At 30.6% G+C, this 12,001-nt stretch overlaps 2 protein-coding genes across 3 annotated transcripts; both read left to right on the top strand.

The window, feature by feature from the left end:
- Window positions 1–2,175: 2,175 nt before the first annotated feature.
- Window positions 2,176–3,520, top strand: LOC104646106 (probable membrane-associated kinase regulator 2). The gene is made up of 2 exons (XM_010319195.4): window positions 2,176–3,138; window positions 3,263–3,520. The coding sequence occupies exons 1-2, from the start codon at window positions 2,343–2,345 to the stop codon at window positions 3,346–3,348; spliced, it is 882 nt and encodes a 293-aa protein (XP_010317497.1). The 5' UTR covers window positions 2,176–2,342; the 3' UTR covers window positions 3,349–3,520.
- Window positions 3,521–10,039: 6,519 nt separating this feature from the next.
- LOC101258132 (membrane-associated kinase regulator 5-like) lies at window positions 10,040–11,317 on the top strand. 2 transcript variants are annotated; one of them, XM_010319194.3, is made up of 3 exons: window positions 10,040–10,686; window positions 10,777–11,007; window positions 11,092–11,317. In XM_010319194.3, the coding sequence occupies exons 1-3, from the start codon at window positions 10,203–10,205 to the stop codon at window positions 11,163–11,165; spliced, it is 789 nt and encodes a 262-aa protein (XP_010317496.1). In that variant the 5' UTR covers window positions 10,040–10,202; the 3' UTR covers window positions 11,166–11,317. The 2 variants fall into 2 exon arrangements, with proteins under 2 accessions (XP_010317496.1, XP_004234282.1); XM_004234234.4 differs by having other exon boundaries at window positions 10,040–11,007.
- The last annotated feature ends 684 nt before the right edge of the window (window positions 11,318–12,001 follow it).

The following is a 12,001-nucleotide window of genomic DNA, read 5'->3' as shown; positions in this document are numbered from 1 at the left end:
TAGATCGAATAAAGTATCAAAAACTTGAAATTTCAAAAGGACTTCATATCTAAATTTTGAGATTATCTAGAGGTGATTTGAGTTGATCGACATTGAATAGTGTACGTATACTTCTCATGTATAAATAAACTATATTGTTTGCTCCTTGAATATTTTCTATGACTTTTGGCAAACTATATTGTATAGTCCATATATATATATATATATATTTTAAACTTTTGATAACTTTTGAAACTACTAAATTTCAACACAATCCAACTAAACGCATTTAATTTTGGGAAACTTACATAAATATGCTATAATAAATAAATATTTACCATTTATAGCAATAACATTTTTTTGTCACTTGATCACTTTAATTCATTTATAATACAAGTTTAATGATGGATAATATATTTATCACACATTTTAGTACACTTATAAATACAATGTAACTTTTTTTTATCAAACAAACACAATATATTTCAAAAACAAGTATGATTCAAATATATTGCATAAATAATTTACTTTTAATACATATTACAGATTTATCACAGTATTGCTATAAATGATAATAAATAAAAAATATCGCTAAAATCAGTAATTATTTTTTAAAATGTATTAAGTCATGTAATTTTTCCTTTAATTTTTATTGGAGAAGAACACAATTAGCCATATGCATTGTACAACGTTTATATATCCAATATGGATTGAACTGTTCAGTCACATATATTGAAATATATAATGCAATTAGCCATATGCATTGTACAATGTTTATATATCAAATATGGATTGTATTATTCAGTCATATATATTGAAATGTACACATTATAATGTGTTTTAACACTATTTATGCATATTGCTCTAAATGATACCATGCTTATATATCTCATATACATGCATTGTATTATACCGTGTATACACGATGTGAATGTTGTATAACATGTATAAACACTAAATAACGTATGATTAATAAGCCGGTAAACTTCCACTACTCATTCTTTCTTCTTATTTTTTTAAAAATGGTGTATATATATTAATATATTTACTTAGTTCCATCTTCAATTCTGATTTCATCCTTGTATTTATTCATTGCCTTTTCTTGTTTATGACTAATATTTTTTTTTTATCTCGTTTGAATGAATATCCATCAATCAATAGAAAGTTGTTTTGTGGTACATTAATATATTAATTTTATGAAGCAACTTTTAATTATAATCTAGCTCTAGGCCACAAATTCTATTACACATAAAACGTAGAAGACATGGTACTTAAAATATGGAGTTCTTGTCCTGTTTTTTTTGCTAATTAATAGCCAACAAAATCACAATGATCATGTATTAAACTTAGGTTCACACAGACAGAAATTAGTACTAGCTATAGTATACATAGAGCTTTAATAAGCTCTCAAGTAGAGAAAAATTGAAATAAATTTAGAAAAGTTGTCTTATTTACTCAAAAGAAAGTAACATTTCCTTCTTTATATATAGCCTTACACTTTATTTCTTTATTACTTTTGTAATACTACATTTTTTTTTTTCTTTAATTGCTTTTGACAGGCTTTGAGTAAAGGAAATATAGAAAGAAAGAATTGGAATAATTAAGGTCAGCAAGTCAAAACTTTAATGGCAAACTGAGCGAGTCCCTTCAAAAGGATAGAAAGTTGGGTTCATTATATTAAACACTGTAAAGCAGACTGAAAAGAAAAGGCAAAATATTTACTGTCAAAAATTACAGAGTTTTTTTTTTTCTTTTTGGAAGTTTCTCGTCACCTTCTCTGCCCCAAAAATTTGTTCAATCACTTTTACTTGCAATGCTATTGTCCTTTCTCTTTTTGTCTCTCTTCCTGCTCTCATTTTTCACCTTTGCAAACGTTATAAATAAAAAAGAGCTTTACTTTTCTTTCTTTATATTGTTACAATCGACCCGTTTTGGGGTAAGAACTTACTTGTAGTCTGGTGAGAGCTCGTTTGGATTGACTTATTCAGGTTTTAAGTAGGACATGATAAGAAATGATTGTTCAGGATCATATAACGAGAACGAATATGAACTTAATTCAACCTTAAAAGTTAGCTCACGAGAGATAATTGTACAAGTAAATTTTGTTTTACATAATTGATCTAATATTACGCGTTCCTCATGCACTAAAGTCTTAACTTCTAATTAAGAACGAAAAGGAACTTACCGCTGCACTGTAACATTAGAGTTTTTATCACACGTCGATGACACAATGTCCTCTGTATATAAAGCCATGAAACCAACAAAGTTATTGCATTATTCCACAAGTTTCTCTTCGTCTCTCTCTTGAACTTCTGATTCGAACTCTTTGTTGATTATACAAACCTACAATTGTTTCTGATAACATGAAAACCTTTAAGTTACTCAAATGTTGGCCCAACGCCGACCCCAACACGTCTACTGTTGCTGATACTGATAATGTTCCTTATTTTGATTCTGTTAAGAATTTAATATATGGAATCGATTATGTAACTAACCCCGATGAAGATTCCTTCTTCGATTTGGTGTTCACAGGGCCTGATGGGCGCCCTAAAGTAGTCTGTAACTCTAAATCCGTGAAGCAGAGGAAGATCGGTGAATTTGATTCTCCAATTGACTCACAATCCAAATCTCCTTCTCCGGTTAGCGTGCTCGGGTCTGGTATTGTCTTTTTGTTCAGATTCAGGAAATCGAATTCAGATAAAGCGGGAATAGATGAACCGAAGCAGTTAAACAAGACAAGTTTGCACAGAGGAAGCAGTTTAAGAAGCAAACTGGAGAGAGAGAGGGAGGAGGAATTTTCAGTTGACGAATCCGCGCCATTGCCATCTAAGCAATTTGCAAGAGCCAAGTTTTTGAAATTGGTGAAGCGTGGGAATTCCAAAATGTGCACGGACAAAATTAGATTATCAGATCAAGTTTCAACTCCATTCATTAGCTCATCGAGAAAGCAATTGGATGAAAAACAGGGGAACCGAGTCGCTGCATTTGGAGCTGTGTGTAAGCACGTTATGAAGAGCCGATCGACGACTTCCTCCTTTGCCGGAGTTTCATCGTCACTGCCGCCGATGAATCGCAGAGATGATTCACTACTGGAGCAAAATGACGGAATACAAGGTGCTATTCTTCACTGCAAGAGATCCTATAGCACTGCATCAAAAGGTAACTCCTGATTTTTTTTTTTCATCGCCTAATTTGGTTACAAAATTACATCTATCTGTATCTGCATAACTATAATCAGAATTCAACTAATCGATTAATTCTTAATTATGGGCGTAACGTGCAGACTGCTCGATTATATTACCAAGATGTACAACTGAAGATGTAGCACGCACCTCTTGTTATGAAGAAGAGAGCAGATGGAGCATTTGAATTATCAATCCATTTCTGTGTTTCACACTGTAAACTAAAAGCTAGGAGTTTTAGTTAACAGAGTAAATGCTTTTGTATATATTTTCTATTAAATTTTCAACTTTGTCTCTTCATTCTGTCAACTTGTCCAAGTGTATGCTATGAATTGAATTTGATCATTCTGGTTTTGCTATTTCATGCCTATAAACAAAGCCTAACAAAAAAAAGTTTCAAGCTTCTATGCTTCAATAGTTTGATGAGTAAAACTGTTCCATCTGCAACTTGATGTCGTCCATAGAAATTTAAAACATCATATACAAAATAAACTGCGACCCTTATTTCTCAAGAGATTCCTTGTAAAAGAATCTTAACAACGTTACAAACAACGAAATTAAGCAATAAAACGAAAGAATATACTTTAAATTTCTACTAAAAGTGACAATCACATTTTCCTCCGTCGTTTCTACTATACTTTTCACATCAAAGAAAGATAAGTATTTCATTTCTACAATTTTGGATCATTTTTTTTTCATAATTTCTACAATAACAAACGCTTTAACAATCAAGACGTTTCTAATAAAGGTACAGTCGAAGCAATGTGGTATCCAAATATTCTACTAGTGGTGTAAGCAAAGTGTGGACCCTCTAGAAAGGTGAATTAAGTAGAGTATCTTATATTATGGATTATCATTTTCAAATTATTGAGCAGCAACCTCCGTACAAGACATGTAACTTAACATTTGGAGTTTGTTATAATAATAGTGGGGATCAATTCATTCATTAATTCTCCAAACAGACCTAATAATAGCCTACAAAATTACCATGTTCTTATGGATAAGGGTGAGGATTAATTTGCTTAGAATTTTTTATTCTTAAGCAAATTAATTAATTACTAGCAGCATGCTATTTAAAATTCATTTAAAAAGAAAATTAAGTTGCGTAAAGAGAGGCTGTAAAAACATTAGTATCATTGCATTTTGATTAATGTATCGATCGGCTTATGGGCAAGCAAATAAAGCAAGGGTTTAAGGGTTAAGCCTTAAGGCCCCAATTAATTATTACAAATAATTGTTTTTTTTTTTAAAAAAAATACAAAAATGGAATACTTTAAGGTAAAAAAGTATGAAATCTTTAAACAACAACAACAACAAAAATAAAAGGAACTATTATCTATGTTAAGTGATGGTGACCCTTACATATAATACAATAGTTAGGGTAATTTACATCATGTGATTAATGTTGTTGTTTTGGGTAATCTTCCGCAAAGAAAAATATGAAGGAAAATGTACAAAGATGATAATGTGGTGTTCACCTATTCGATAGGTGTATAACTGAAGATCTGACTGATTCAGATTTATATGGCATAAAAATGCTTCATAATCAATTTTTTTTTAATAGTTGAAACTTGAATCTCTACATCTTTTCATGTCGAAGACAACGGGTTCGATTTCTGTAAGGGATAAGTACTCATTTCCGACCACTTTCAGTTAGTGTTCATTGCTGAGTGATCACTCGCTAAAACTCTGGTTATGAATGGAAATAATAACCTATACATTCTTATTTTGTTTAACTTGATTAACACTCTTAACATGGTCCTAAATTCTTGACCAATCAAAGGAATCAATGTCTTGGGTCTACCCATACTGTGAAAAGAGAATAAAAGAGTCCCTCTCACTAAAACAATGACATTACTTACCTCTATATACCACATTTTTAAAGAATATTTTGTTTTTATATCTTTTTGCTTTTTGGAAGTTAATCATCCTCACTCGTCACTATCCTCCCTCTCATCTTGCTCTGAGCTTCTCTGCCCAAAATTCCCTTCAATCTCTCTACTCGCTTTAGGACGGATTTAATCCAACTCTAATATTTTATTTTAAGAACTTTATTGAACACGTACAAATTGTTAATTATGAACCTGATACCTAGTTAAAAAACTAAAACCTCATATCTATAACTTTTAAATTTTAGCTCCGCCTCTGTATATCATGATATTCCTTAAAGTTATTTTCAAGTAAGATTATAAAAAAACTATTTTCAATCAAGTTGAACTTGACTAGTGTTAAATAAGAAAGAGTGCATATGAGAAGATTTCATCATGGTCCTTTCACAAATGAAGCTAGGTAATTGATGATGAGACACTAATGAACTAAGGAGATTTGCATAAAAGTTTCATGAACACAATCACAGAAAACACATCATAATGTTAATTGGTTTGACTAGTAATAAAGAGTGAGTTAGTTATTTATGTAGTCATGATTTGGAATGTCCAATCAAAATGCTGCATTGGACCCCCTTAAGTTAATATTCTTATATATGTATAGCTTTATATTTCCTTTTTTTTTTTTAATAAGTGATGATAAAACGTAACACTGACATGCAAGACATGTAACTAAACTTACGGACTTCAATTGCTCTAATAGTGGGGAGCCATTTATTCTCTATATCATTTTTTCTCTTTTAACTAAACACATATTGTAAAAGTAAAATACTTTTGTGGATTAGGTTAACATAGTAGCATCATCGATTAATATTTTTTCCGGTTGGTGTAAGAGAAAAGAATAAATAACGAGAGGCGGAGGGGATTACAAGGTAGAATAAATTAAATTTTCATCAAGAAAATTCAACTGAAGTAATAAAATTATCCTAACAATATATAGTTATGAGTGTTAATTTTTTTTGGTATTTTATATTATGAAAAAGTTACCTAACTAATTGAAAATAATACGAACCCAACTTTATAGTATGTATCATTTAGATACATTACTTTATACGATATACTAGGATGTTACTTTACGCGATGTTTCGAGACATTGAGTGATGAATTCAAAATCGAAACGCGATGTAATACTACGTTGAGGGATGTATCCTATATCAGGACGTTTAATTGAAGGAATTTTGTAATTTGGGAAAGAATAAGAATATGATGTAGTTTGTATAAAATGTTACTTATATTATAGTGAGTATTGATTAGCTGTGAAAAGAAAAGAAAGTAGTGACATTATTTGGTCAAAAAAGAAAAACACATTTGCAAATTCACTCTTCCTTCTTTATTTGTAGCTCACTTTATTTTTCTCTCACTTTTCCTATTTTCACGTTCTTTAAACACTTTACAAATACATTTTTACGTATAAAATTTATCCTTTTAAGCAGGTGCATGTTGAATGAAGCAAGTCAAACTTTAATACAAAGAAGTTGTTGTAACTCACTTCAAAAGAAAGAAGGTAAAAGACTCAAACAAGCATGCCCACAATTTGGTCCAAATTTGCTCAATTCAAAGATAGAAGAATGTCAGAGTATTAAAATGTAGTGAAAGAAAAGAAAAAAGTGAGAATCTCATTCAGAAAAACAATGACATTACTTACACTTTACCCTTTTTATGAGTCTTTTCTTTTGGAAGTTTCTCTATTCCTAATTCCTATCTCCCTTTTACTACAATTCATGCTTTTCTTTTTTTTGGTTAATTTGTCTCTTGCTGTACTCTGATTTACTCTTCTGTAAAAGTAAAAATCGACTAACCTAACATGAATTCATACGGTGCACTATTGACTTCTTCATTTTTAATCAGAAATTTCGGGTTTGAATTCTGAATATGGAGAAAAATTTTGTGGGGAGCGCCACTCCTGAATGCCCTGTAGTACACGATTCGAATTCAGTCAGAGCTTCAATGTGGAATCCTGACACCAAATGAAAATAAATAAATAAATAAATAAAAGAAACGAAGTAATTATAACAACCCTACAATTATTTTGCATTTGGATAACACATAGTACTTGATAAAAATTATGTGGATGTAGGATTTTAAATTCAAAGATGATACAAAATTGGATTCTACATAAATATGATCCTACTAAGCTCTCCAACTTTGAGTGTACACAAGTAGACAATTAAATTGTATAAAATTGAACTAGAAAACACACATGTCCTACATGTCATAATAGATATTGGACGTCATCATTCAATTTTATACAAGTTTAAGTATCTACTTATACACACTTAAAAATAAAAAACATAATTATCAAATGACACCAAATTAAGAGCCACGTTTATATATTATACCAATCGAATTCTAGCGAAGAAGTTTAGTTTTGGGTTTTATCTATTTTCTTTTAAAAAAATATTATGAAATAACAATCTTTGCTTTATAGCCCAAAAGGAAACAAATTGGATTAGCCTTGACCTACTTGACTTCAATCCCTTTTCACAAATTCAATTTTTGAATAATATGACATTTTTCTTAGGAAAACATCAGAATATACTAATTCTTTTTAAATAATAAGTACAAATTTAATAAATTATCTGTGCTTTATACAAACAAAATTATATGTGATAAATTAATATATTTATAAAAATCTTCTTATTCCGGATTAATGGTGGGATATCCTATCTTATCCCATCAAATTTTATAATTATTTTATATGCTCTCTAAATAAGATAAATTAGTCACAATATTATATTCACGAGATAATTTAATCTACTAATCATATAACTGTCCTATATTCTGGATGGCAATGGATTGTTACACATGGCACTAACGTATATTTAAGACTATTAACAAGTCCTAGGGTGTCAAAAATAAGCCAAAATTCTAGTAACTCTGTCAAAATTTTAAAAGTTAGGGTCAAAATAATTTAAATTGAGTTTAATTTTTAACTCGTTTTAAGAGATTCTTCAATTTAACACAATTTTATTTTCAATTCATTTTAAGCATCTTTATATGCATGATGTAATGTACATTTCTATATCAAAGGTATGAAACCATGAACCATATATTTTATATCTTTCAGGATTCATCTATCCATTTAGAATCTTTTTTTTAAAAAAAAGAATTGAAATTAAAATTTTTGTTATAAAAATTAAATTATTAAGATTACACAAATCAAATTAGGCGGAGCATACCTAATTCAATCTTTTAGCTCATTTAATCTCATAGTTAATTTAGACGGATCAAAACTTAACTCAATAATATTTAAATTTATTTTAATATCTTTAATTTCAACTCAATATATTCATTTGACACCTCTGATCGATCGTAATAAAGCTTGTTATTTCCGTTAATTACTGTGGTTGGGTAATCTTGCAATAGAGAAGTAAAAGGCTGTGAAATCAAAAGTAAAATAATTTTCAGACTTTTTAGACAGTAAAAATTAGGGTTTTACTGTAAATTGTGCGTACGCAGCGCAGAACGTGTCTGCTTTTCCAATTAACTCAGAACTCTCTGCCTCTCTCACATGACGAATATGACTCTTATATGCTCCTCTATTTTTATTTTAAAATAATTTCTTTATCAAGTTTTTAATTAAATTTTCACATGACAAATCTAAAAATTTAAAATATTTATGATATTATTATAATTATAGAATTCAAAAAATTAATACTTTCTTCGTCTCATTTTACGTGGCACTATTGATTCGATACGAAGTTTAAGGAATAAATAAAGATTTTGAAGTATTTATCAAATTGTTCTTCAAAACTGAACTCACTTTTTTCTATTTCCTCATAAATATATTAAAATATTATTTAAAATTAAGTGGGACCAACAAGGATAAAATAGGAATTGTAACTTTAAATACTTACCATACAAGAAAATGTGACATTTCTTTTGGGAGTGACCAAAAAAGAATTAATGTTACATAAAATGAAACGGATGGAGTATTCTTTTGTCTCAATTTATTTAATTTACTTTTTCTTTTTTCAATTTATTCTAAAATGAATGAGATATTTATATATTAAGTAATAGTTCGATTTTAAATATTTATTTCAATTTATTGAAATAATTCATAGGCATACAAATAATAATCATTTATTTAAAACTAAAAACTTGAAAAAAATAATAATGTAAATTTCATAAGTTCAAACTAACTCATAAAAATAGGATAGAGGAAGTCCACTTCCTATTCCTATTTAAGTCATCATTTTAGATATTACTTCCTTCAAGAAACAAAATAATTTTACTATTGCACTTTTATTTAGTGCGTTTGAACTCAAGTTTTTAATAAACAAAAAAATGTTAAAACTATCCTAAAACTACTCGAAGTAGCTTATATATATCCTTAAACAATATTTCGATTCGAAAATACCCTTCCTGTCAAACTAATAAGCCACAAATACCCTTCTAATTAACGGAAGTATTCATATTTGTGTAAAATGCCACATGTGCAAAACTATCCTAAACTATTCGAGATAGCTTAAATATATCCTTAAACTATATTTCAATTAAAAAATTTCCTTCCCGTCTAATTATTGGACTACATTTACCCTTCTATTTAACAAAAACATTCATATGTGTGCTAAAATGCGACATAGACTCTACATGTACACGCCAAACACACCCCACCTCCACATAGACGACTTAAAACCCTAATTTCACTATCTTCTCCTCATTTACTCCTTTCCTTATATATATAATCCAATTCCGCTTTATCCCAATACTAATATGTTGTACTTAGAAGATCCAACTTTAAAAAAATCAAATTAATTTTGTTATATAATTCCTTAAATCATCTATATATGCAAGTGTGGTCCTTAGACCGAAATGATATTTTTGAGTTAAAATATAATTTAAGAATATATTTAAACTATTTCGAATAATTTTGATAAACAAATGAATAGTTATTATTTATGTATAAATTTTATAAAATAACAAATATTAAATAACGTGTATTTTTAATAAGCTCGACATATAAATAAATAAATAGTTAGTTTAAAACTCATTTTCACTTAGATACAAATTGTATCCATCCTCTTCCTTGCCATTATAAAGTACAAACTTCTTGCGTAGCTCCTCTCAAAAAGTAGAGAAGCTTACATCACTCTCTCTCTCTCTTTTTGCGAAGCTCAGGTTTTCACGCTCATTACTCCAATTCTTCCTTCACATGGAATCATTGAACTTTCTCAAATTCTGGCGTACTACTGCCGCTGTTAGAGATATTGACTCTGATTTTGATTCTGTTCAAAAATTCACCGGTACGGTGGATTATAAAGGAAATACGGTATCAACCGAGAGTACTCATGAAGAAATTGACAAGGATGAGGATTCGTTTTTCGATTTGGTACTTACAGGGATTAATGGATACCCAAAAGATAATAATATCCCATCCAACTCTGTTTCGGAAAAGAGTTGTCCGGTAAAGCAGGGGAAGGGAAAGTCGGACTCGCCGGAGTCTCCGAATTCGGTACTCCGATCATCTCCCAAGTTCGCCGTATGTTTTTTGGGGTTCAGGAAATCAAAGCCGGAGAGAGTGATCATTGACGATTCTTCTACGGTGAGTCCGAAGAATCAAACCCAGAAATGCAAGGTGGAAGAAAGGGAATCTTCAATTAACGATTCGTCGAAGCAATTTACAAGAGCTGATATGGGTAAGTATTTGAATTTGATGAAGCCTCTCTACTCAAGAGCTTCGAAAAGGTTCACCGACAAAAATCAATTATCATCATCTTCTTCTTCAGTGCAATCGTTGAGCTCACCAAGAATTTCATCAGAAGAGAAAAACGGAAACAGAGTCGCTGTACTCGAGGCCGTCCGTAAACGTCTAGGAAAAAGCCGGTCGACAGCTTCTTCCTTCGCCGGAGCTTCAATCCCGCCGATGAATCGCCGAGACGATTCACTGCTGGAGCAAAATGACGGTATCCAAAGTGCTATTCTACATTGCAAGAGATCATACAGCTCAGCCCGAAAAGGTACATCAAATTTTCATTACTGCTCTCATTAATTTTTTTTTATATGTAATATTGAACTAATTTTCATTTTTTGCGTTTTAACAGACGGTTCAGTGTTATTATCAAAAAAATCAAATGAAGATGCTTCTTGTGAAGAGCAGAATCGGTGGAGTATTTGAATATAATTTAGATAGAAAATTCCTATTGTTGACACTTTTTTTTCTCACTGTTTAGATAAAAGTTGAATAGTAGTAATATGATTTTCGATGTAAAGTGACGTTGTAACAAGAGAGAGTTGTTATTTTTGAAAAAAAGATCCTTTTAGTTGTGATGTGTAAATGTTCAATTTGGTCATTATTATGTTCTGAGTTCCATTTTCCAAATAACCTTGTGTTTTGGCTGAATCGAAATCGTCATTATTTCCATGCCACATATAAAACGATACGAAGATATGTCATTGTGGTGCTCGATTACACATGACATGGTGCATCTTTGACAAATTTTTGGATTCTTATGTTAGGCGATGCATTTTTTGAGCTATTTTGGAATAGTGATGTAAAACAAAGCAATTCACCTTTTTTTGGCCAAAATCAGAATCATATTGTGCAAAGTGGGGATTCAATGAAGCGTTGGTTATGTAAAAGAGCGCAACGATTTCAACAAGGTGATGCTAATATAAATATTAAAAATTTTGACTAAACTAGGATTATGATGAGAATAGAAGAAGTAATACAAAATTACTACTATATAGTTGCATCAAGAAAAAGTATATCTAAAGGATTGTACAAAGACAAGTTGCATTTTAATTGGTCTTATAGGCAGAACTTCAGTTTGTGGACGTAAAAGGGCTCAAGTTGACCTTATGGGTCCTGGCTGCGGGCCATCTGCTTGTTGATGCTGGCTGCGGGTAGGCGCTAAAAGTGCTCCTCACCGCAGCCAACAGGCAGTCTTGGCATGAGTTGCAGACGAGCACATATGCACTTGGCGTGACCATGACCATGGGGTTGTACATACC

The sequence above is a fragment of the Solanum lycopersicum genome, chromosome 3, assembly GCF_036512215.1.
Source record: "Solanum lycopersicum chromosome 3, SLM_r2.1".
Classification (NCBI taxonomy): Eukaryota; Viridiplantae; Streptophyta; class Magnoliopsida; order Solanales; family Solanaceae; genus Solanum; species Solanum lycopersicum.
Note: the sequence above shows the minus strand (reverse complement) of the source record. Positions and strands in the feature narration are given on the sequence as shown.

Coding starts and splice junctions, on each gene's coding strand:
- LOC101258132 (XM_004234234.4), top strand. CDS start 10,203: ATGGAATCATTGAACTTTCTCAAATTCTGGCGTACTACTGCCGCTGTT. Junction 11,008..11,091: donor ATACAGCTCAGCCCGAAAAG/GTACATCAAATT, acceptor GCGTTTTAACAG/ACGGTTCAGTGTTATTATCA.
- LOC104646106 (XM_010319195.4), top strand. CDS start 2,343: ATGAAAACCTTTAAGTTACTCAAATGTTGGCCCAACGCCGACCCCAAC. Junction 3,139..3,262: donor CTATAGCACTGCATCAAAAG/GTAACTCCTGAT, acceptor CGTAACGTGCAG/ACTGCTCGATTATATTACCA.